Source organism: Brienomyrus brachyistius, chromosome 8 (genome assembly GCF_023856365.1).
Source record: "Brienomyrus brachyistius isolate T26 chromosome 8, BBRACH_0.4, whole genome shotgun sequence".
Lineage (NCBI taxonomy): Eukaryota > Metazoa > Chordata > Actinopteri > Osteoglossiformes > Mormyridae > Brienomyrus > Brienomyrus brachyistius.
This window is the reverse complement of record NC_064540.1, coordinates 30,306,934-30,330,614: the sequence shown is the minus strand read 5'-3', so window position 1 is coordinate 30,330,614 and position 23,681 is coordinate 30,306,934. Positions and strand designations below refer to the sequence as shown.

The 23,681-nt window shown below is 49.1% G+C and overlaps 2 protein-coding genes across 3 annotated transcripts; both read right to left on the bottom strand.

The window, feature by feature from the left end:
* Window positions 1-4,006: 4,006 nt before the first annotated feature.
* On the bottom strand, window positions 4,007-13,740 carry LOC125748178 (germinal-center associated nuclear protein-like). The gene is made up of 28 exons (XM_049024074.1): window positions 13,545-13,740; window positions 13,234-13,463; window positions 13,038-13,119; window positions 12,771-12,909; window positions 12,190-12,392; window positions 11,962-12,101; window positions 11,668-11,865; window positions 11,320-11,588; window positions 11,076-11,238; window positions 10,838-10,992; window positions 10,495-10,718; window positions 10,204-10,400; window positions 10,012-10,112; window positions 9,788-9,919; window positions 9,591-9,704; window positions 9,353-9,505; window positions 9,073-9,270; window positions 8,016-8,084; window positions 7,805-7,939; window positions 7,549-7,702; window positions 7,071-7,338; window positions 6,821-6,918; window positions 6,356-6,746; window positions 6,001-6,252; window positions 5,788-5,917; window positions 5,420-5,599; window positions 5,174-5,324; window positions 4,007-5,080 (listed from the first exon to the last, which is right to left on the bottom strand). Exons 1-28 carry the CDS (start codon window positions 13,630-13,632, stop codon window positions 4,922-4,924), a joined length of 4,773 nt encoding a protein of 1,590 aa, XP_048880031.1. The 5' UTR covers window positions 13,633-13,740; the 3' UTR covers window positions 4,007-4,921.
* Window positions 13,741-14,967: 1,227 nt separating this feature from the next.
* LOC125748179 (germinal-center associated nuclear protein-like) lies at window positions 14,968-16,194 on the bottom strand. Of its 2 annotated transcripts, XM_049024076.1 has the most exons (5): window positions 15,989-16,194; window positions 15,776-15,905; window positions 15,408-15,587; window positions 15,162-15,312; window positions 14,968-15,067 (listed from the first exon to the last, which is right to left on the bottom strand). In XM_049024076.1, exons 1-5 carry the CDS (start codon window positions 16,158-16,160, stop codon window positions 14,981-14,983), a joined length of 720 nt encoding a protein of 239 aa, XP_048880033.1. In that variant the 5' UTR covers window positions 16,161-16,194; the 3' UTR covers window positions 14,968-14,980. The 2 variants fall into 2 exon arrangements, with proteins under 2 accessions (XP_048880033.1, XP_048880032.1); XM_049024075.1 differs by having other exon boundaries at window positions 15,042-15,312.
* Between the last annotated feature and the right edge of the window lie 7,487 nt (window positions 16,195-23,681).

Sequence of the window (23,681 nt, the reverse complement as noted above, 5' to 3'; positions counted from 1 at the left end):
ATTGATATTGTTATTGATTTATCGACAGACCATCATACGTTTTAGACGTTATAATAACAACACTCTATTGATCCCCAAAGAGAGAAATTCTCTCCTTGCCTGCCCCCTCTTACTGTCCATGATACACAAGCACATATGTAGAAAAACGTCAGCTTGGAAGCCAAGGCTGGACTTAACCTACTCCTTAGGGTTCAACCGGTAACTGCCCCATGGCCGAGCGGTCTCAAGCCTCCTGCGCAGCGAAAATGGCCTTTCAAAGTAAGGGGTATTCTGTTCTCCGAAGTAAGGCGTGGGTTCAAATCCAACCTCCGACAAAAGTTCTTCAATCGCTACAGCAGAATTTGAGCAACTGCTTGGCTTTAATTGCTTTGTTTTATTTTTGCGTTTCAGGCAAAACTACATAACACTTAAAGACACTACGGGCATGTAAATGGAGAACGAAATTATAGTTATACCGAATCTCCTACACACAATACCAAGGTTACCAACTTTGGTCAGCTGACCGGAGTGAGACGTTCAATTCCCGTAAGACTTCTTTGCGCCAGCCTGAGAGTCTGAAAACACGTCACACCAGGTGCATGAGAGATGGAAACCTGGGATATTCAGTCGAATCAGATCAAATATGACGCTAAGTTAGTACTAAGTTAAAATATGTTCCGGACTTGTAACATGCACCCATGATTTGGAACAGTCAGCAGGCTGTCTCTGGCCACGCCCCCTACACTCGGTCCGGCCCCTGGCTTTTCCTGAATTCTGATTTCTTTACATAAACATTGACTTCATTGATATTGTTATTGATTTATCGACAGACCATCATACGTTTTAGACGTTATAATAACAACACTCTATTGATCCCCAAAGAGAGAAATTCTCTCCTTGCCTGCCCCCTCTTACTGTCCATGATACACAAGCACATATGTAGAAAAACGTCAGCTTGGAAGCCAAGGCTGGACTTAACCTACTCCTTAGGGTTCAACCGGTAACTGCCCCATGGCCGAGCGGTCTCAAGCCTCCTGCGCAGCGAAAATGGCCTTTCAAAGTAAGGGGTATTCTGTTCTCCGAAGTAAGGCGTGGGTTCGAATCCAACCTCCGACAAAAGTTCTTCAATCGCTACAGCAGAATTTGAGCAACTGCTGGGCTTTAATTGCTTTGTTTTATTTTTGCGTTTCAGGCAAAACTACATAACACTTAAAGACACTACGGGCATGTAAATGGAGAACGAAATTATAGTTATACCGAATCTCCTACACACAATACCAAGGTTACCAACTTTGGTCAGCTGACCGGAGTGAGACGTTCAATTCCCGTAAGACTTCTTTGCGCCAGCCTGAGAGTCTGAAAACACGTCACACCAGGTGCATGAGAGATGGAAACCTGGGATATTCAGTCGAATCAGATCAAATATGACGCTAAGTTAGTACTAAGTTAAAATATGTTCCGGACTTGTAACATGCACCCATGATTTGGAACAGTCAGCAGGCTGTCTCTGGCCACGCCCCCTACACTCGGTCCGGCCCCTGGCTTTTCCTGAATTCTGATTTCTTTACATAAACATTGACTTCATTGATATTGTTATTGATTTATCGACAGACCATCATACGTTTTAGACGTTATAATAACAACACTCTATTGATCCCCAAAGAGAGAAATTCTCTCCTTGCCTGCCCCCTCTTACTGTCCATGATACACAAGCACATATGTAGAAAAATGTCAGCTTGGAAGCCAAGGCTGGACTTAACCTACTCCTTAGGGTTCAACCGGTAACTGCCCCATGGCCGAGCGGTCTCAAGCCTCCTGCGCAGCGAAAATGGCCTTTCAAAGTAAGGGGTATTCTGTTCTCCGAAGTAAGGCGTGGGTTCGAATCCAACCTCCGACAAAAGTTCTTCAATCGCTACAGCAGAATTTGAGCAACTGCTTGGCTTTAATTGCTTTGTTTTATTTTTGCGTTTCAGGCAAAACTACATAACACTTAAAGACACTACGGGCATGTAAATGGAGAACGAAATTATAGTTATACCGAATCTCCTACACACAATACCAAGGTTACCAACTTTGGTCAGCTGACCGGAGTCAGACGTTCAATTCCCGTAAGATTTCTTTGCGCCAGCCTGAGAGTCTGAAAACACGTCACACCAGGTGCATGAGAGATGGAAACCTGGGATATTCAGTCGAATCAGATCAAATATGACGCTAAGTTAGTACTAAGTTAAAATATGTTCCGGACTTGTAACATGCACCCATGATTTGGAACAGTCAGCAGGCTGTCTCTGGCCACGCCCCCTACACTCGGTCCGGCCCCTGGCTTTTCCTGAATTCTGATTTCTTTACATAAACATTGACTTCATTGATATTGTTATTGATTTATCGACAGACCATCATACGTTTTAGACGTTATAATAACAACACTCTATTGATCCCCAAAGAGAGAAATTCTCTCCTTGCCTGCCCCCTCTTACTGTCCATGATACACAAGCACATATGTAGAAAAACGTCAGCTTGGAAGCCAAGGCTGGACTTAACCTACTCCTTAGGGTTCAACCGGTAACTGCCCCATGGCCGAGCGGTCTCAAGCCTCCTGCGCAGCGAAAATGGCCTTTCAAAGTAAGGGGTATTCTGTTCTCCGAAGTAAGGCGTGGGTTCAAATCCAACCTCCGACAAAAGTTCTTCAATCGCTACAGCAGAATATGAGCAACTGCTTGGCTTTAATTGCTTTGTTTTATTTTTGCGTTTCAGGCAAAACTACATAACACTTAAAGACACTACGGGCATGTAAATGGAGAACGAAATTATAGTTATACCGAATCTCCTACACACAATACCAAGGTTACCAACTTTGGTCAGCTGACCGGAGTGAGACGTTCAATTCCCGTAAGACTTCTTTGCGCCAGCCTGAGAGTCTGAAAACACGTCACACCAGGTGCATGAGAGATGGAAACCTGGGATATTCAGTCGAATCAGATCAAATATGACGCTAAGTTAGTACTAAGTTAAAATATGTTCCGGACTTGTAACATGCACCCATGATTTGGAACAGTCAGCAGGCTGTCTCTGGCCACGCCCCCTACACTCGGTCCGGCCCCTGGCTTTTCCTGAATTCTGATTTCTTTACATAAACATTGACTTCATTGATATTGTTATTGATTTATCGACAGACCATCATACGTTTTAGACGTTATAATAACAACACTCTATTGATCCCCAAAGAGAGAAATTCTCTCCTTGCCTGCCCCCTCTTACTGTCCATGATACACAAGCACATATGTAGAAAAACGTCAGCTTGGAAGCCAAGGCTGGACTTAACCTACTCCTTAGGGTTCAACCGGTAACTGCCCCATGGCCGAGCGGTCTCAAGCCTCCTGCGCAGCGAAAATGGCCTTTCAAAGTAAGGGGTATTCTGTTCTCCGAAGTAAGGCGTGGGTTCGAATCCAACCTCCGACAAAAGTTCTTCAATCGCTACAGCAGAATTTGAGCAACTGCTTGGCTTTAATTGCTTTGTTTTATTTTTGCGTTTCAGGCAAAACTACATAACACTTAAAGACACTACGGGCATGTAAATGGAGAACGAAATTATAGTTATACCGAATCTCCTACACACAATACCAAGGTTACCAACTTTGGTCAGCTGACCGGAGTCAGACGTTCAATTCCCGTAAGACTTCTTTGCGCCAGCCTGAGAGTCTGAAAACACGTCACACCAGGTGCATGAGAGATGGAAACCTGGGATATTCAGTCGAATCAGATCAAATATGACGCTAAGTTAGTACTAAGTTAAAATATGTTCCGGACTTGTAACATGCACCCATGATTTGGAACAGTCAGCAGGGGGGGGGAGGGATTATCTGCTCCCTGCATTTAAAAGTGCATAACAGAATTACATGACAGTGAGCGCAGGGGCAGGTAGACAGTTTTCTGCTTGTTGAAATAATATCAGAGGAAGCAGTTCATAATGAACATCATACAGAATACAGGAAGTCCCCAGAATAGAAGATCCATCCTAAGTCAGTCTTAAAGTCAAATTTATTGGTGTGAGAAGAGTAATACTACAGAACATTATAGTACAGTAATATTAAAAATAACTGCATACAGTACTGTACCTCAAGCCCACGAAAGAATAAAGCAGGGTGATGTTTTCATGAGCATCATAAAGTAATGCATATGTTTGATATTAAAAATAGTTTTAAACTAAATTAGTATGATAGGATCTATGGCCATCTGCTTTTAAATGCAAAATATCTTAGCTACATCAAGTCAGTCGAATATTCTTAACCAGCAGACTGTCTGTACATATGCAGATGGCTCCCTGCTGCCACCTGTAGGGCATCCACGGGCATATTTTCTTAAAAACCAGCCAGCCAGTTTATAAAAGGAACTCAGTGGCAGACTGCTTAGTGAACTGCTGTGATCTTCAGTTCAATTACATGAACTTTCTTTAAGAATCTAAAAAAAGACATACTTTTGCAATGGTGTACAATGCAGATATTACCTAAATTGTTAATTTTGACCAACAATACACAAGGTTAAAGAAACAGCAGTAACAACCCCACGTATGAGAGTCTAATATGGGCAAATAACGTCACAGGTTTTAAAGATTCTGCAGCAAATTGTGATTCAATTTAAAAGTACAATAAACAAAGTTTCATGATGGAAAAAAAACAAAGAAATAGCCATGGGTTTCTAAATACAATAACATTTTAATATTTAAAATTTGCACAAAAAAAAAAACCCTAAAAAACTGTCCATTTCCTATGACATGTTTTTCCCCCAGTTACAACACTCCCAATGTTGTGTAAATTACTGTACATCATACTCTTCAAAGCAATATATGCACAAGTACCACACAACTAAATATACTGCAGAAATCAGGCATAAGAGAGACAACTTGTGGCAGTCAACGGCAGACATCAGGTGGGTCACATGACACTCAGTCATCAACAATGTCCAGAAGGCAGCTTAGCTTCAGCTCACATGCGAGCTCCTCCTCCCGGCTTGCAGAGATCAGCTGCTCCAGCTCCTGTAGACGCCTCGCCATAGAACTGGCAGCTCCCCTGGCCTGGTCACTGCGGACACTGCGCTCCTTCTGCTACAAAAATGGGCACAGAAACAGTCTCAACTGATGAGCACAGGGTACTTGGGGTCTTAAAATGTGAGCAACTGTGTAGCACAGGGTCAATACCAGGGCAAGTGCAGGTGGGGCAGCCATCTTTGGGGAGGGCACTACGATCTCCGGTACAGACAGTAACGAAGAAGGCAAGAAAAGTGGTGAGGAGGAAGAGGAAGGGCCCAGGGACTCGACGTCAAGCCAGGTACGCAGCTGGTCCTCGAACCTGCAGATCCAAGTCAAACAGGAAATGGCTCAATGTTTATGCCACAACTCACATGAGAGAGTACACGTGTGTAGCATGTCTGTTCTCTGTCAGACCTGCGGCTCTGTTCTTTCTCCTCCTCAATGCGAGCCAGGAGGTCCTGGGGGCTGGAGGCAGCATCCAAAACAGGGGCAACACCGGATCCGGACTCAGGGTCCTCAACCATGCTGTGAAACAGCTTCTGTTGAAGACGTGGCCTGGCCAGTCGAGGATGAGGCCACATGCTCTGGTGACACCTGCAATGGCAGAGACTTTGGATAAGAAGCCAGTATTGTACACCACTCTTGGGGATATGAGCAAGACTGGAAGCTGATGGCTTTCCCTCTTCTTCCATTTAATAGTAAATAATATTCATTAAATCTGCAGGTCACTGTTAACAGTCTATCTGGAATGTGTTAGATTTACATGGCTGGCTGGCTCTTACCCTGCCTTCCCCTGCTGCTTGTCCCTGTGCGTCTGCTTTACGGCATCCACCCAGCAGGACGGCGGTATGAAGCCCTGCAGCCCATCGCTCAGGAAATACACCGGGATTTCTCCGTCGTCACTGATGACATCTGAAGATGGTGGGATAGGTTCACACCTGCATGGCATCCCCAGTAGGCCCCCCCAAACGTCAGACCCACCCCACCCCCCTCACCTTCACTCACGGGGCACCCAGGAGGGTTCCAGTCCAGGAGTTGGTGCTCTACACAGAGCATGACAATTTCGTCCCAGGGCACCTCCCAGAAAGTGGGCTCCTTGTCCGGCCCCCCACCTCGGCCCACACAGTCCTGACGCAGCCTCTCCAAAAGGTTCTCCAACTGGGACATAAGGAGTGGCTGGCTGTGGCGGGACCATGGGATTTGAGATACGTACTGGAAGATGGAGGCAACCAGCTGGCTCCAAGGAGCTGGGTGGGGGGAGCGGTGGCAGCAGCAGAAATTTAAGGAAACAGACTAAGAAGCAGCCACTTAGCAAGAAATCCGAATTCCGAATCTGAGGCATGGACATACCCCCCACGGCTGGCAGCGGCCAGTCGGGCAGCCGCAGGCTCAGGACTGCCCCCTGGAGCCACTCCAGGTGCTCAGCCGAGTTCCAGAGCAGATGTGGTAGGCAGTCACCACCCCCTGGCACCGAGAACTCTGCCACGGGCCAGGAGAGGCCAGCCAGACTCGGGGACGACACAAGGCCAGCCAAGAAAGCCAGGACAGTGTTGTAGAGGCCGATGACGGGTGCAGGGCCCTGGGAGGGCAGTCCCGCCATGTCACGGTCCCTCCGATCACGGTGAAGCCTACCAGCAAACTCGCGGCAGAGCCCGGCCTCCACAACCTGCACCAACGTCTGCGAGACGAGCCGGGCTGGTGCCGTGGAGCGGGCAGCGAGCCACCTGACGGCATGGCGGATCTGCGGGGATACGGGGGTGATAGTCAATGGGATGGTTCAATCTTACCGAGGCCAGCGACAACATGCACACTCACCTGCTCGGATCCTTGGGGTTCGTTCGTGGTCTCGGGGATATGGACGAACATGTACTCTGAAATCAAACCTTCCTCAATGAGTGTCTGAAGCATCAGGTCTTACAGGGAAAGGAAACCGATGGTCAGACAGGAGGAACAAACCAACTGTATTAGCTCTGCATACGTAAACATAGCCTCAAGAGAAATGCTATAAGTAAAGTAAGCGAATCCCACGCGACACCTGTTGTCATAGACACGGTTAGTGTCACACCTTCCTCTAGCCGTTCATCGCTGGCCCTGTGCCCAGCCTGCCCTGGGACCACCACCACCACCAGAGGAAGGGCCTGTGGCCAGGCATTAGCCTGCTGGATCTGCCGGAGCTGCAGCAGGGCGGATAACAGGAAGATGTCCCCGTCTTCCTCATCAGCCCCGGGACTGACTGCCGAGGGCAGCAGCATCAGCAGGGCGCCCATGCCCATCAGCCCCTTCCGCTTCTCCAATGCCAACTGGCCTTCCTCGCTGAGGGGCCCGCGGGCCACCTGACCCACAGTGAGAAACATGGCCTCACTTCCTGCACTTGCACCCTTCGCAAACATCTGTGTTACCACAGGACCTGCTAATATCACATAGTGCCAGACTATGCTAGGCTATGTTAAGCTATGCTAGACTAACATTAATGACAGAACATGCAACACAGGGGCATGAAGCCTGTCGATATTCATCGGCAAGTTCCCCCCTATCTGCCACACCTTCACACACACGTGCACTGTGTGCATGCGCTCCCCCACGCTCCGCAGGCCGCTGCTGATGCTCAAGGTTTGCATGTGTCCGTTGGGGACCATCTCCCTGTGTTCTTGCTTCTCCGAGTTACCGAATTTGGACTCCAGCCATTCTGTCAAAATCCTGCATCAGAGATGGGAGGGGGGCACAAATGTAAGCTCCAGGACCTCTAAACCCAACTAACACCCAATCCCTCCCCGAACGACACCCAGTTCCCCCACTTACTGGTTAGCAACACTGGCATCTCTTTCATGATCACTTGGCAACAAGAGGGCTGCCTTCCAGAAGATTGTGTCAGATGGGTTCGAGACGCTTGCTGCCACCAGACTGAGCAGGTCCAGTGGCCCCCACACAGATTCGCTGAAGTGGATGGAGATGTAGATGAGCACATGGAGAGTGATGGATGGCTAACAGCTACTCTACAGTAGCACCATACCTCAGGAGCTGCTGGTAGAACAAGTGGACCTTCATCTGATGCTCGGTTTCCCTTCGCATCTTCGCCAACCTGCAGAAGGCAGCAGAGTGTCAGCATCGGTACACTTAACACTACAGCAAATCAATGGCCAGCAAAATAAACGGACAGGACGGAAGTCATTTTGGGAAGTACTGTCTAATTCAGCAGAGGTGCCCCGATCCAATATTCAAGATACCTAGTCAGACGGATCGGACATCGGCCACATGTGACCGATCCATGTTCAATAATTATTTAGTTATTGCCAGTCTATTTCTTCTTATACTGAGTGGTACAATCAAATCGCACAACAGCTTTCCCCCCTTTTTTATTTTTTGTGGCATTCAAGCTGAACGTTAACGCTTCCTCGGTTTTTTGACACTCAGTGTGTGTGAGTGCAGTGACTTCCCCTGCTATGACGTCATGTGCATGTCCTTTGTAGTGGAAGGATCAGGTGATGGTAGCAAATGCAACTTTTGCATGCTTGCGAAGCAAACTAACATGTCTAAAACCTGGAAGAATTTTATGCTTGAAACAACCAGTAGCACAGCGATTTGCGATCTTTGTAAAAACAAAGTAACATTCAGTGGAAAATCCCACTAATAGTGCACTCAATTAAGGCAATGCAAGTAATATGAAAAAAAGCGATGGATTTGGAAGCCAGCTTGGGCTGTTTTGCGCACTCGCTATAGCTTGATACACGAGGTGCTGCTATCACAGTGAAAAGTGACGCATGCCACTTGGGTGTACTTGTGAAGATATTCAAACAACTGCAAAATGTCTCAAAAATGCTCAATACAAGATGCACAAAAGAGGTGGAACAGTATCTTATGTATGTTTCTTGTGGGCTAATTAAAACTTCTTTTCCATTTGTATTTACTAGCTTGGAAAAAAAAAAAGAGCTTTGGTACTGGATCATACTCATAATCAGCCAATACCTTATGTTCAGGTATCAGGATTATATTGGCACTGAAAAAGTGGGATCGGTGCACCTCTATTATGAATATTATGTCAGCATTATTATGCTGTGAGAGAGATGTACCTGGTGCAGGAAACAGAGAGGTCCCCAGCGTGCCCCAGGTTGACCACGCCCCGGGCCAGCCTGTCCAGGCAGGGTGAGGGGGGGGCACTGGGGGCCAAGGCCTGCAGCCTGAAGCGGGGGTCCACACAGCCAGGGGCAGCAGGAAAATCACGCATCTGTCGCTTCAGCTGCCTGCGCACGGCCACCACATCACGCCACCTGCAACACATGCACAGGGTGAAGCCCGGTTGTCGGCGAGCATGTGGGCAAAATATCTGGTCCCCTTACCACTGCCCCTTACCTTTTGATGAACCTGCGTATACTCAGAAGCTCTGCTTCCAGGACGTCTTGGGCCAGCAGGGTGAGCTCACCACACAGCGTCTCCTCCAGCAGTACCTCACACACGTCTTGTGAGCTGCGAGCCACACATTTTGCCTGCTCTTCTTGGGCACGCCTGGCACGAAGGGGCATGCGTTCAGCCTATATACAGTTATCTGAACACTCTCTATGACCTCTGATCCCCCTTGGCTCACCAGTACCTGATCTCTGTTGAGGCAGTCTCCACGATGCAGTCGCGCAGCACCTCCTGTGTGATCTCGGCACACAGTGTCTTGCTGAGCCGGGCCAGGAGCTCCTCGTGTTCCTGCTTTCTCCTGACAGAGACAGGCCCATCAGATGGCACATCCCCTCAAAATGCACCCACCCCTCCTCCCCAGCCCAGACAGGTGAGGCCTACCTGGCTTCCTCCATCCTGCGCTTCTCCTCAGCAATATGCTCCCTCTCTGCCTGGATCTCGGCAGCAGAAACCTCCCGCAGCATCTGCTCCACCACCTCACTCAGCACTGCCTCCACCTGGCCGTTGCACATGCTGCAACAACCCATCCACATCACCAAACTGGTGTTGGTTGAGTGTGACAACCCTCTAGAGGCCACTGCTCCCTATCTGGCTCACGCTCCTACCTGAGTGCAGCAGAGATGTACTCGGCTCCGGTGGCAGCCACGTCAGCCACCTCGGCCTGCACTACCTCCTCCAGCATGGCCTCTACCTCCGTGGCGATGTCCTGCAAGGGGGGGGGGGGGTTATTTGTCATTACTATGGCAATACCAACACACTGCTACTGGGTTGACACGCAGCAATGAGCAATCTATCACCTGCTCTGTGTAAACGGGCTCCGGTGGGGGAGGCGTAGGTGGGGCGACTGGTGGTGCCTCCGACGGAGATGCCCCAAGTGCTCCACTCTCCTCTCTACCAGGGAGGCCAGCTGACTCCGCTGGGTCGCTCGGCATCTTGGATCGGTGCTGGAGGGCCCGCGCATCCAGCTCAATGGGGGGCCTCTGAGGGGAGGCTGCTACAGCGTGGGCAGGAAAAATGACAAAATTACAATCAGAGGCCAGAAGGTGGACGAAGCGTAACAGTTAGCGGAAGGTGGAGTGCAGACGCACCAGCCCTGGGCACACTGCCTGCCTCCGCTGGCTGCCCATCCCCACGGTACTTGTTGCGGCTGTCAAAGCTGTTGACGGGTGTGTGTTGGGGTGGGTTGGGCAGTGGCGCGCCGTTGACCACTTGGCCCACCAGCACCTCCCGCTTCCTTGCGATGGCCACAGAGCGCTTTGGACGTGGCTGGATCTCAGGCTCCTGGTACGCTGTCCGGCTTAGCTCCACCATGCTAGGGGGAGGGCAGAGCTTCAATAAAATATACCACCCATCATAGATTAGCACCCCCATCAGAGATAAGCCACCCTGCCCCCAACACAAAAGGGACAACGAAGCACAGCCCAGCCTTACCCTGCATCGACCGCGAGCCCATACTGCAGCGCGAGGTCCGAAGCCTCGCCGGCATTCTGGAACATGAGCATCCGGACCAGGTCTTCGACCGGGAATGTGGTGGAACCACGGGAGCTGTAGGCCACATTCAGGGCCCGCAGAGCCTCACGGCGCACCTGTAGGGGGCACCAGAGCGGTCCAGGTAAGTGAGGTATTGGGGCTGATGAGGATGTAGGGAGCGGAGCAACGGCTCCCCCACCTGGTCGAAGTAGCGGTGCAAGATGCAACCAGCCAGATACGAGGCCACCTTGACCAGCTTGAAGAACCTCACGAAGTTGTTGCTGTTGACAGCGGCAAAGGCCTGGACGGCAAACTTCACCTCCGGAGAGTTTCGGAGCTCCGCCCGGAATTGCTGCACCTCCCTGCAGGTAGGGAGGGAATGAAATGTCAGCTGGAGAGGTGCCACGGTGACACGGGACACCGACTGCCGGCCAGCCACCCACCGGAGGATGTCTCCATCATTGAGCTTCAGGAGCACGCTGTACTGCCGAAACTCTGCCTCATGAGGGCAGTAGATGTTCTTGCTGGCCAGGTCCTGGTACATCTCCTTGAGGCTCTGCAGGCATTTGGTCAGGTTTTCATTGTTGATCTTAGCATCAAAGGACATCATGGGCTCCTGGCACAGGTGGTGTGCGCAGTGGATGTGGAAGCGGGCGCACTTTTCAATAAGGGACACCGTAAGTGGGTCGCACAGGTGCTGCTGAGTGATATCCTGCAGATGGCCCAGAAAAAGGATCAGGGCGAGGCCCGCAGGGCACAGGAATAATGAGACACGGACTAATGTTGCTCACCTTCCGGATACCTCGTGTGCGGTTCCACACAAAGTCATACCAGTCACGGTAGTTGTCCTCACCCTGGTCCATGACCTGGGTAACCAGGTAGTTCATGGTCATGTTCAGCACAGTAAGGGGCCGCAGTTCATGGGGGAGGGGCTCCTCCTGGTCAGCAGAGGACCTGCTGTACTCCTTAATGGCAGCAGTGTGGTCCACCTGCGTGGGGTGCAGAGGGTGATTTGCAGCCTGTGGTCTGTCAATTCATGGCGGGGAGGGGGAAGCATTAGGAAAGAGGGGCAGGGGTGGTGATACCTTCTCCGTGTTGGGGATGACCTCAAAAGAGCTCAGTTGGTTCCGGGTCTCCCTCATGTAACGCTCCTTCTCCGGACACATGTCAGGACACGTACCCACAAACACCTTGGACAGATCCAGGTCGGTCCTCTTGGGCCGAGCTGTGCCAGAGGAGACCGTGTCAGCTGGCGATTCACTTTGGGGTGGGAGGGGGGGGTGGCTCAGCAACGTGACCCTAGGGGGACCTACCCTGTCGCAGGATCTTGTCCCGCTGCTCTAGCAGACGATACTTCTCCTCTGCGGTTTCAGCTACCTGGCCAATCAGGTGGAAGAGGGGAGAGGGGAGGCTGCTGGCTAGATGTTCGGATTCGAGGCCGTCTGGGCTGGGCTCCATCTGCGGCTCACTCTCAAACTGCAGGGCCTTTGTCGCCAGGGGTTTCTTGGCTGGTGACCTGAGAGGGACAGACCAAAGGCTGAAGAGCTTCTAAAAGCTGGCAAAACCTGGGCTCCTTTGAACACCTGGCCAGTAGGGGGCATAGCAGCCAAAGAACTCAGTTTGACTTTAATGTCACGAATCCGAGCCTGAGGTAAAGAGTTTCATTACCAGATGACCTAACATAACTCAAGCTGCTTGGAAAAAAAACAAACAAAATGTATACATAATAAAAAACCAGAGTGATCCAGATTTTTATTTTTTTTTAAAGAACTTGCATTGGGTTTCAAAAAGGTGATTTTCTTCCCTAACTTAATTTAATAAAGACCCGGCCATCTTATTGTAAAATTGAGTTATTTACTCTTTCGGTAAGAGAATGATTTAAAGACAAGATTACCCTCTGGATAGGGATGAGCTGGAGGACCAGCCGGAGGTGGATTTGGAGAGGGCTTTGCAGACAGGGGCTGACTCAAAGCCTCCTGCCTGGCTCTGAGGATCAGGGTCATCTGGAGGCCTTTGGCCCTTCTCTCCTGGACCTAAGAGACACACAGAACCAGTTCATCGAAACAGCTGACATGGGAATGAAAGGCTGCAACGAGTCACAAAGACCCCGCCCTGGCCTTGGCTCGATGCACAGATAGAGAGCACCGTAATAGTCACTCACTCTGCTTCTTCCTCTGCCAGAAGATGGTGAGCTCATGCCTGCGCAGCAGTTTGCCCTTCTTCTTGGCTTTGGCAGCAGAAGCCTGAAAGATACCAAAAGTCAGTGAGGAAAGCCCGGGAGATCATGGACGAGACCACAGCCTAATGAGTACAGCGACCAAGCCCCCCCCCCAAAGGTGTGCAAAGCCATTGCTCACATGGTCGTGGAAGTGCACTATGGCCAGGTTCTTCTGGGGCCTGCAGAAGATCCGCTGCACACGTCCGAACTGGCGGAAATGTTCCCCCAGGATGTCCTTGCTGTTAAGACTGGCTGGAATGTTCTTGCATTGGAGCACCATGGCTTCGGAGGGTGACATCCCCCCCAGGCTGTCTGTGCTGTCCAGGCGGCGGGCACGTCTCACTGTTGATGCTGCCTCAGTTTCGGGATCTGTGGCAAGTGTCACAGAGTTCAGTTTTTCAGACTATACTTGGCTTCGAACCCAATGTGCTTCTTCCTGGGAGTACTCACCCAACTCCTCCGCCCTCTCAAGGACCTCCCGGGTTGGGGCCTGTGACCTTGGCGGCGTTGAGGGTGAGTGGCTGGTGGTCGGTGCCATCGAACCCTGGTGCTCCGCCTCCCCCCAGTCTGGCTGTGGCTCCTCACTCCTCTTCGGCTCTCGCCGGGTCTGTAGGGCCGGTGTCTTCAGGATGCTGGTCAAGGCACTGCGAAAGATGCTGCTGACAGGCCCCCGGCCCCGGACCAGGGGCCTCTTGGGAGGGTGCCTGGGGGCGGAGTCAGCACCAACTTGGGGCTCCTCTGATAAATGCTCCACCATCTCCTCCTTCCGCTTGGTACCCTTAGCCGCTGCCTCCCCTGCATTCTCCCCCTCACCGCCCCCCCCCACGGACCTCACCAGACACAACCCCAGCGTCAGTCTTGGGTTTTAGCGGACCAAAGCTGACAGCACCAAACAGTGGCCGGGGCTCATGGAGGCTAGAGGCAGAGTACCTGGAGACAGAGGCGGCCTGGGAGGTCCCCCCACCCAGGCCACTGCCAGCACCAACGGAGGGTGCTGCTGGTTTCGAGAAGCTGAACTCCTGGGTGGTGCTGGGATGTGCATCTTTGGTGGGGAGGATGCTGCTGGACACTGCGATGGGCTGTGAGAAGCTAAAACCTAATGCTCCAGAAAGGAACTCAGAGGCAGCAGGAGCAGGCCCACTGCTGTCCATACTGGTAGCGGTGGTGCTGGATGGGCTGGAACCAAAAGACTCGGACACAGCCTGGGACACAGCCGGTTCAGGACTGGCGCTATAAATAGGTTTGAACACAGCTGCGTCTGACGGCTTGAAGCTGAACTCTGAGGTGCTAAATCCGCGGCCCTGAACGCTTCCAGGGGAGAATACCGAAGAAGACCCTGTGGACAACTGTCCGAATCGCAGTGGTTGACTAGACCCCGAGGAGGGGGGAACAGAGGAGGCGGAGATAGCGTTAGAGCCGCCGAAGCCGGGTGTGTGCTGAGCAAATCCGCCGGTCTGTCCGAAGGCAGAGGTCTGGGGAAAAGCCGAGTTCTGGTTAAAGGCGGGCCGAACCTGGTGTCGCTCTGTACAAACGACGGGGTCTGACTCCCAGAACCGGGCATGCCGAAGGTCGGGGCCTGTCCAGACGCCGTCCCGCCAGGCTGCCCGAAAAGGGATCCGGTCTGGCCGAAGGCAGACGATGTACTGAAGAGCGAGGTCTGGCCGGTGCCCTGGCCGAGGGCAGGCGGCTGCACGAAAGGGGCGTTCTGCTGGCCGAAGGAAAAGAGCCCCGAGGTCGGGGCGCGCGGAGACTGAAACGCTCCGCCTTGTGTTCTGCCGAAAAGCCCAGACGGATTCATTGTGTAAAAAGCCCAAAAATACGGCCTTCAAAAGTCGAAACAGAGTTCTTACAGCGCGGTAGATTTCGGCGTCCTTCGGCCTGGGAGATTATATCCGCGCCTGTGTCACATCTGCGGAAATATACAAACTGGCAGCTCCCCTGGCCTGGTCACTGCGGACACTGCGCTCCTTCTGCTACAAAAATGGGCACAGAAACAGTCTCAACTGATGAGCACAGGGTACTTGGGGTCTTAAAATGTGAGCAACTGTGTAGGCACAGGGTCAATACCAGGGCAAGTGCAGGTGGGGCAGCCATCTTTGGGGAGGGCACTACGATCTCCGGTACAGACAGTAACGAAGAAGGCAAGAAAAGTGGTGAGGAGGAAGAGGAAGGGCCCAGGGACTCGACGTCAAGCCAGGTACGCAGCTGGTCCTCGAACCTGCAGATCCAAGTCAAACAGGAAATGGCTCAATGTTTATGCCACAACTCACATGAGAGAGTACACGTGTGTAGCATGTCTGTTCTCTGTCAGACCTGCGGCTCTGTTCTTTCTCCTCCTCAATGCGAGCCAGGAGGTCCTGGGGGCTGGAGGCAGCATCCAAAACAGGGGCAACACCGGATCCGGACTCAGGGTCCTCAACCATGCTGTGAAACAGCTTCTGTTGAAGACGTGGCCTGGCCAGTCGAGGATGAGGCCACATGCTCTGGTGACACCTGCAATGGCAGAGACTTTGGATAAGAAGCCAGTATTGTACACCACTCTTGGGGATATGAGCAAGACTGGAAGCTGATGGCTTTCCCTCTTCTTCCATTTAATAGTAAATAATATTCATTAAATCTGCAGGTCACTGTTAACAGTCTATCTGGAATGTGTTAGATTTACATGGCTGGCTGGCTCTTACCCTGCCTTCCCCTGCTGCTTGTCCCTGTGCGTCTGCTTTACGGCATCCACCCAGCAGGACGGCGGTATGAAGCCCTGCAGCCCATCGCTCAGGAAATACACCGAGATTTCTCCGTCGTCACTGATGACATCTGAAGATGGTGGGATAGGTTCACACCTGCATGGCATCCCCAGTAGGCCCCCCCAAACGTCAGACCCACCCCACCCCCCTCACCTTCACTCACGGGGCACCCAGGAGGGTTCCAGTCCCGGAGTTGGTGCTCTACACAGAGCATGACAATTTCGTCCCAGGGCACCTCCCAGAAAGTGGGCTCCTTGTCCGGCCCCCCACCTCGGCCCACACAGTCCTGACGCAGCCTCTCCAAAAGGTTCTCCAACTGGGACATAAGGAGTGGCTGGCTGTGGCGGGACCATGGGATTTGAGATACGTACTGGAAGATGGAGGCAACCAGCTGGCTCCAAGGAGCTGGGTGGGGGGAGCGGTGGCAGCAGCAGAAATTTAAGGAAACAGACTAAGAAGCAGCCACTTAGCAAGAAGTCCGAATTCCGAATCTGAGGCATGGACATACCCCCCACGGCTGGCAGCGGCCAGTCGGGCAGCCGCAGGCTCAGGACTGCCCCCTGGAGCCACTCTGTGCCGCAAAGTCTAGATGATATTTCACTTTTGCACGTGCGCTTTCCCGCGCTTTCATGTTGCATTCGGAAGAGGATGCGGGTGGTTGCGCTCGGTGCTGCCTACAGCAATGATATTCCAGCAGACCAGGAGAGGGCAGATGTATTGCAACAAACACAGATAAAAGTAGTGAAGCAAGACCTGAAAAGTTTGTTTGGTGACTAAAATCAGTATATTGCCATTTAGTAAAATTTAAAATTGTTCCAGGCTTCTTTCTTGATTATATGTAAATTGTATGTGAAAGTTAACTAGTTTCCTATGCTATAATGCAGTTGTTCATTGCGAAGGTGTCAGTGCAGAACTGAATTCCATGTGCCAGGAGTGACTGACAGCTCTATTGTATTGCTTGTGTGTTTTTCCTCATTCAGAAACAAACGAATTGCAAAAGCTGTCAGCTGGAGCAACGATCGATACTGGGCAACTTGGGACAAGTGGATGGAAGTGATTGACTGGGAAGATGAGGAAGAGCTGTGCTCCCCAGCAGAATCACCCTCTGACCAGGCTGACCGTTCCATCGTGTCACACACCCGAAAGCCAATTGCCAAGGCAGTTAGCTGGACGGATGATGTGTATTGGGCAGCCTGGGACAAGTGGGATGAGATCATCTGCTGGGGTGAAGAAGGAGAGTGCTCCCCAGCAACTCCACCCATCAACCAGCCTGGGAGGGATAAGGGGTTAGACATGCATGGGTTAGAGGTTTTTCTGTTAAATGAAAGGACAGTCTCCATAAAGCCTGCAGATGACCACCAAGACAGGCTGAAAATAGGAGCCGTAGTGGTCGACCTCTGCCAGTTTGAGCTAGATGGTGTAAATGATAAATTTGAAATTGTCGAAATACAAATTGGAGAGGTCAAATTGGAGGAGACTGCAGAGAGGGGTTTTAATTCAGAATTTGAATTGGAAATTATGGATGTGGAGATAGAGGTTGTAGACAGTGAATTCCAGCTGAATGCTCTTAATTGGGAAATTGCTGGAACTAAAGTGGACAAATTATTAGTGGAACACCTGAACATAAATAATCTAGAAGCAGGCAGTGTGAAGGTGTCCACATCAAATGGGAATGTGGTATATGTCAATGGTATGTGAGTGTGTTTGGTAATGATGGGTGTGAATGGTGTGTGTAAGTGGTGTGTGTGTGTGTATGAGAATGGTGAGTGAATGGTGTGTGTGAGTGACTGGTGAGTGAATGGTGTGTGTGAGGTAATGGCATGTGTGAGTGAGTGTGAGTGGTAATGGCGTGTGTGAGTGAATGGTGTGTGTGAGTATATGGTGTATGTGAATGGTCTATGTGTGTGTGAATGGGGAGTGAATGGTGTGTGAGTGACTGGTGTGTGTCTGGTGTTTATGAATGGTGTGTGTGAGTGAATGCTGTGTGAATGGTGTTTATGAATGGTGTGTGTGTGAGTGAATGCTGTGTGAGTGACTGGTGTGTGAATGGTGTTTATGAATGGTGTGTGAATGAATGGTGAGTTTTTGTGTGTGTGTTTGTGTGTGTGTGTGTGTGTGAATGATCTGTGTGTGTGAGCCTGCCCTGTGATGGGTTGGTGTCCCATCCTGGGTTGTTCCCTGCCTCGTGCCTGTAGCCTCTGGGATCCATCTGACCGCCTGTTCCAAAAGGCAAATTGATCCCCACATCCCTGAACAGGAGAAGCGGTTTTAGAAAATGGATAAATGTTCCCAGAGGTGTGAGGCAACAGTGCTAACCACTGTACCATGCATATGTATAGGATATGTAGAAGAATACCTGTTGCAGTTATCTGATGTGTGTGTTTTTCACTCTCCCTGCCGGCCCCTGGAGGTTTGGGCTTCCCCTTTGAGTCTGGTGCCTCCCAAGGTTTCTTCCTTCTAGGGAGTTTTTCCTTGCCACTGTCGCCTATGGCTTACTCACTGGGGGCTTTGGGTGGGGGTGCTCTAAAGCGCTTTGAGACAATGTAATGTTGTGATATCGTGCTATACTTTGTTGTGTAATTTTCTATTTACTCATGCAAATAAATAATTGTTTGATAACAAAAAGCACTTGTTTCATTCTTTTTACTGCGAGCATATCAGTCACTTCCCTTGTGCTCCTGCATTCAAAAATGAAAGTTTGTCCTGCCCTGCACTTAATTGCCATGGATTCTACGGGAATGCAGACCTCTACTTTGGTGGAATCCTGCTGTTGTTGTAGATGGTCTGCTCAAACGCTTTCACATTGTGTACAAGCAGATTTGTTTCTGTATCTCTGTAGAGAAGCATTCTTTTCTTCTACCTGGCAAATCCACAAATATAATAGCAATCCACCAAGGTGCAAGTGCACCTAGCTCTTAAAGAAAATGTTGTAAAAAATTAGTTTATAGCATGTTTAAACCATAAACACAGCAGTGACTGAGTACATCCCTTGTGGACCAGGCGCCTGGCTTTGACTATTTTTCTGCCATTAAACTAGCAAAGGTGGCTTGGCCATGACGTAAAATAACTTGTGCCTTTAAATTGTTAAAAAAAAGTCCTGTGTGTTGTAAAGTGAGGTATGAAACAGATACCAGGTCGTTTCAGTAACGGTCAGCGTACGTTTTCTTCATGTGATTTTGTGGTTTCAAATGTTTCATTGGAATCAATAGTATTTGCCAATTCCAGTTGCCAGGTAACTTCAATAATTTGAATAGAATACATGATAACATTTTAAACTAGATTACAGTTAATTGTTATTTTTCTGTTTAAAAAAGACAATTGCTGTAATTTACATACGACAAAACCTGTAAAAGACATTTTGGAATTCTTTTCTAAATGAAATGAAGGTACTTTGTTACTCCCCTTGGGGAAATTCTATTTTCACCTACCCCATTTTGCCCTACTTGACACATGGGCACAGACGAAGGTGACAGCAAGCCTGGCAGCAAAGGGCAGCCACCTGTAGGGACACCCATGGAGCTGGGGGTTTTACAGTGATTAACAGCAATTTTGCAATACTTTTCTGGCAGTTTTTTTTGCTAGGAATTTACAGTCAATTCTACACTGAAACAGACGTCATTCCTAAGCGCAGCATGGACTGCTTCTGGACACAGTATCAAATGCGACTTCCAGAGTCACTTGAGTAAGCTGGAGATGCTACATCCCCGGGTAAGATTACCTGCAGTAGGCAGCCTACCAAAAGAGGGCCTTTCCTGTTCCCTTGGTGAATTAGAAAACCAGTGGAGAGAGCTCTCCTGTTGCAGTTTCACAGAGATGAACAACATGGAGAACTTTGGATTGAGGTTTTGCAGTATGAGGGTGCTGAAGGAAAAAGGAGTTTTAAAGACATTGGTCTGCCTGTACTGCAGATTTTGTCTCTGCCCATTTCAGATGTTCATGTGAAGCGTGAATTTACTAATGTGACATTCCTTAAATATAACCACCGAAACAGAACGGTTGTAAATTTGCTGTCCAGATTGGTAGATGTACAACTTGGACTGCAAAGAGATGGACTGACACAGAGGCGGAGCTATGGATAGGCCTCGGTGGGATTGACAGCTGGGCCCACCCATTCAGATTAATGAAATTACATTTTTTATATATAAATTACCGGCTTCTAACTGTTCCTATACATCACTGTTGTTACTGTGGCAAGTACAATAGAATGTGTGAGCTCCCTCTAGTGGTGCTCTAGGTAGAACACCACAGTCGTAGGTGTATTATTGTTGCAGTCACCATGTTGTAAATATATAAGCCAATTTAAGAAAATTTGGGGTAATGAGTTTCACTCAGAAGTCCATCCATCAGCCACTTTTCCATATTTAAAGGCTGCAGGAGGATGCTCACATGGAAAAAAAAGACTAATTCATTTCTTTATCCAAAACTATTTCTTTCCTCATTCATTAAAACGAAAAGAGCTTTAACTTGTGCGTGCATTGCTTCATTTTAAGCAGCATTATGGAGTATCATTGAAGATAGAAAAGTTTATGAAGGGTCTGATTTTCGACATCTTTTACTCCTGGTTTGGGCTATAAAATTGGAAGGAGTTGCCAAACATGACCGTGCAGGGTCTGCGCTGTTCTCATCTGTGAACAGTGTGTGGGTTTGTGGGTCAGGCATAAATTTGGGGGGAGGGGCTCCCTCCAGCATTAAAATAGGGAGATATCCCCCAAAATAATATAATTCTTCATATTCAAAAAAGTACAGATAAAATTAATCTATCTCACCAGTTAATGTAAAGTTTTTTCACCCCAAGCACACCTACCCTTCCCGAAAATGGTTTAGTCTGAAGTCCTGCTCTGGGGTACGTTTCCTATACCACGATGCACTTTGCAAAAGACAAATATATATCAGGAAAATATATAGCAGGAGATGAAAGAAAAAAGATACATTCTGCGGGCCATGGCTGCTGCCGCCTGGCAGAGGGTATGAGGAGGAAGTGCAGGGACGATGTCAGCATCACCAAAAGGATGGTTGCAGCACTCTGGAGGGAGCAGGTGAGGTGGGCTGGGGGGAGCACCAGTCTGCATTCTCTCACTCCTGGGGAGGACCGAGTATTGGCCATCCTAGATCTCAGAAGCACTTGAGGGAGTCCCGGGGTGCATAAATCTCTGTAGTCTACCCACCTCCCAGACATCTGTGCTTTCTACTCCCCAGCCACTTCCTCTTGGCCCACCAACATTTGTCCCCCTGTAGTGTGATCACCAGGGTTCCTCAATATGTGGCACCTCCATACCTGGCTCCTCTACATCAGCCATCCCTCCTATAGGCCCCTCTACATCAGGGCGACACTGTCCCCTGAGTCCCCAGAATACCTTTCAGTCTGGTAGATCACCAAACCCCAACCATCCTGCTTCCTTGTCACCACACGCCCCTCCTTCCCCCCACGCACTCAAGCCCACTGGTGCAGAAACATTCGCTGCCAATGTAGTGAAGAGCTCCTCAGGTCTGAAGGTGGAAAAAATATCTGTTCTGAGGGGCATCCGGGAGGAACCGGCAGCCCTGATGGAGCAGTATGAAAGACACCATAAAGAGGTGATCGCCTACCGGAGAGAGACACTGGCCTTACTGGCCCAAAGGGTCAGGAGGCCCAGTGTGACAATATACTGTATCTCCCCACCTCTTAATGTCAAGGGCGCCTCCAAGGGGCGGCCACATCCCTCCTTGGAAACCTCTGGCCACCCCTGTGGCAGCCCCCAAATATGGCTGTAGAGAGATTGTTTTATAGCGAAAGCTGTGGTGCACTCAGGGACCATTAACTGTGTAGCACCTGGGGCCTGCATCATGAAACTGAAAGTCTGAGTTAGAACAAAAGTTTTAGCCTAATAAAGTCAAACAAATGCAATGCGCGATCATAAAAATCATGCCTGTAAGAAGGCTCCTGCAGTTTTAAGGGCGCACCGGTGCATGCAAAGGACTGTGGGTGCACTGTGGGGACACCGAGGCACGCGCTGACAGCGTGTTAGAACTTAAAGTTTTTCCTGGTCAGCAATATATGGAAGTCCTTACATTATATGTATGTATTAAGTTATATAATTGTGCTATGTAATTACCGAATGACGCTAAACTCATTTAGTTTGGCTTTAATTATGCTGATGTTTAATGCCGGTGTTGTGCTGCAAACTGCCCCTCTGCCACGGATTGTAATCTTTCATTTTAAAGGAAGTGTAACTTCATTTATCTTGCTTTAAGCAAACTGAAAACTCACATTACTTGTTTATAATGATATTTTACAGACAAACCTGAAGTTAAGATTAACTACCTCCTGTAAAACGTCGCAAATGTGACATGATTTAAAGGCGACAGTAATGCTTCGCTTTTCGACGACAGACGCCTTCAGTCGCAAGAAGTGTTTCATTTTCTTGAATAATATTTTTGATACTTTGTTGAATTAATTCTGCCTCGGTATTTTTGATATTCTGTCTTCTTTTCATACTTATAATGCGGCGAATAGCTTCATACTCGGCACATCACACCTGGAAATAAAATAACATCGAACTAAGCAACAGAAGTAATCAGAACATAAGAACATAAGAACTATACAAACGAGAGGAGGCCATTCGGCCCATCAAGCTCGCTTGGGGAGAACTAAACTAATAGCTCAGAGTCGTTAAAATCTTATCTAGCTCTGATTTAAAGGAACCCAAGGATTCAGCTTGCACTACATTATCAGGAAGGCTATTCCATACTCTGACTACACGCTGCGTAAAGAAGTGCTTCCTTAAATCCAGCTTGAAATGTTCTCCCGCTAATTTCCACCTATGGCCACGAGTTCGTGTATTTAAACTAATGCTGAAGTAACTATTTGGTTGAACAGCATCCAAACCTGTTAGAATCTTATATACCTAGATCATGTCCCCCCTCAATCTCCTTTGCTTGAGACTGAACAGATTTAGCTCAAGTAACCGTTCCTCGTATGACATTCCTCTAAGACCAGGAATCATTTTTGTAGCCCTACGCTGCACCTTTTCTAAGGCCACAATGTCCTTTTTAAGATATGGTGACCAAACCTGCACACAATATTCTAGGTGAGGTCTCACCAAGGAATTGTATAATCTTAGCATTACCTCCCTTGACTTAAACTCCACACACCTGGAGATATACCCCAACATCCTATTGGCCTTTTTTATTGCTTCCCCACACTGGCGAGAATGGGACATGGAAGCATCAACATACACACCAAGGTCTTTCTCATGATCAGCTACCTTTATTTCAGTGACACCCATGAAATACCTGTACTTTATATTTCTGCTCCCTAGATGGAGTACCTTACATTTATCGACGTTAAATTTCATCTGCCAGGTATCGGCCCAGTCACTAATTAAATCAAGATCCCGCTGTAGCTGCTGAGCCACTAATTCAGTATCTGCTACACCACCCACCTTGGTGTCATCTGCAAATTTCACCAGTTTACTGTATATATTGGTATCCATATCATTTATGTAAATTAGGAACAATAGTGGTCCTAAAATCGAACCCTGCGGTACCCCACTATGAACGCAAGCCCACTGTGACATTGTGCCTCTTATAACTACTCGCTGTTTCCTATCTGTTAACCAGTTATCAATCCAGGTCGCTACGGTACCTAAAATACCTGTCACTTTGAGTTTAAGTAGGAGCCTCTTGTGGGGGACAACATCAAAAGCCTTTTGGAAATCTAAGTAGATGACAAGTAGTCAGCACCCTGCACTTCTTAGTATTTAGAAGTTATGTTTTTCATTGGGTCGAACTTGCTATATCTTGACGTTAAAATTTAGAAAGCTATGTGATTTAAAAGTACTTTTTTCACTTTAATATGACATTATTT

Coding starts and splice junctions, on each gene's coding strand:
- LOC125748179 (XM_049024075.1), bottom strand. CDS start 16,160: ATGTCCCAGTTGGAGAACCTTTTGGAGAGGCTGCGTCAGGACTGTGTG. Junction 15,906..15,988: donor TGGGTGCCCCGTGAGTGAAG/GTGAGGGGGGTG, acceptor CACCATCTTCAG/ATGTCATCAGTGACGACGGA. Junction 15,313..15,407: donor GAGAAAGAACAGAGCCGCAG/GTCTGACAGAGA, acceptor TTGGATCTGCAG/GTTCGAGGACCAGCTGCGTA.
- LOC125748178 (XM_049024074.1), bottom strand. CDS start 13,632: ATGGCACCGACCACCAGCCACTCACCCTCAACGCCGCCAAGGTCACAG. Junction 11,866..11,961: donor TCATCCCCAACACGGAGAAG/GTATCACCACCC, acceptor CACCCCACGCAG/GTGGACCACACTGCTGCCAT. Junction 5,918..6,000: donor TGGGTGCCCCGTGAGTGAAG/GTGAGGGGGGTG, acceptor CACCATCTTCAG/ATGTCATCAGTGACGACGGA.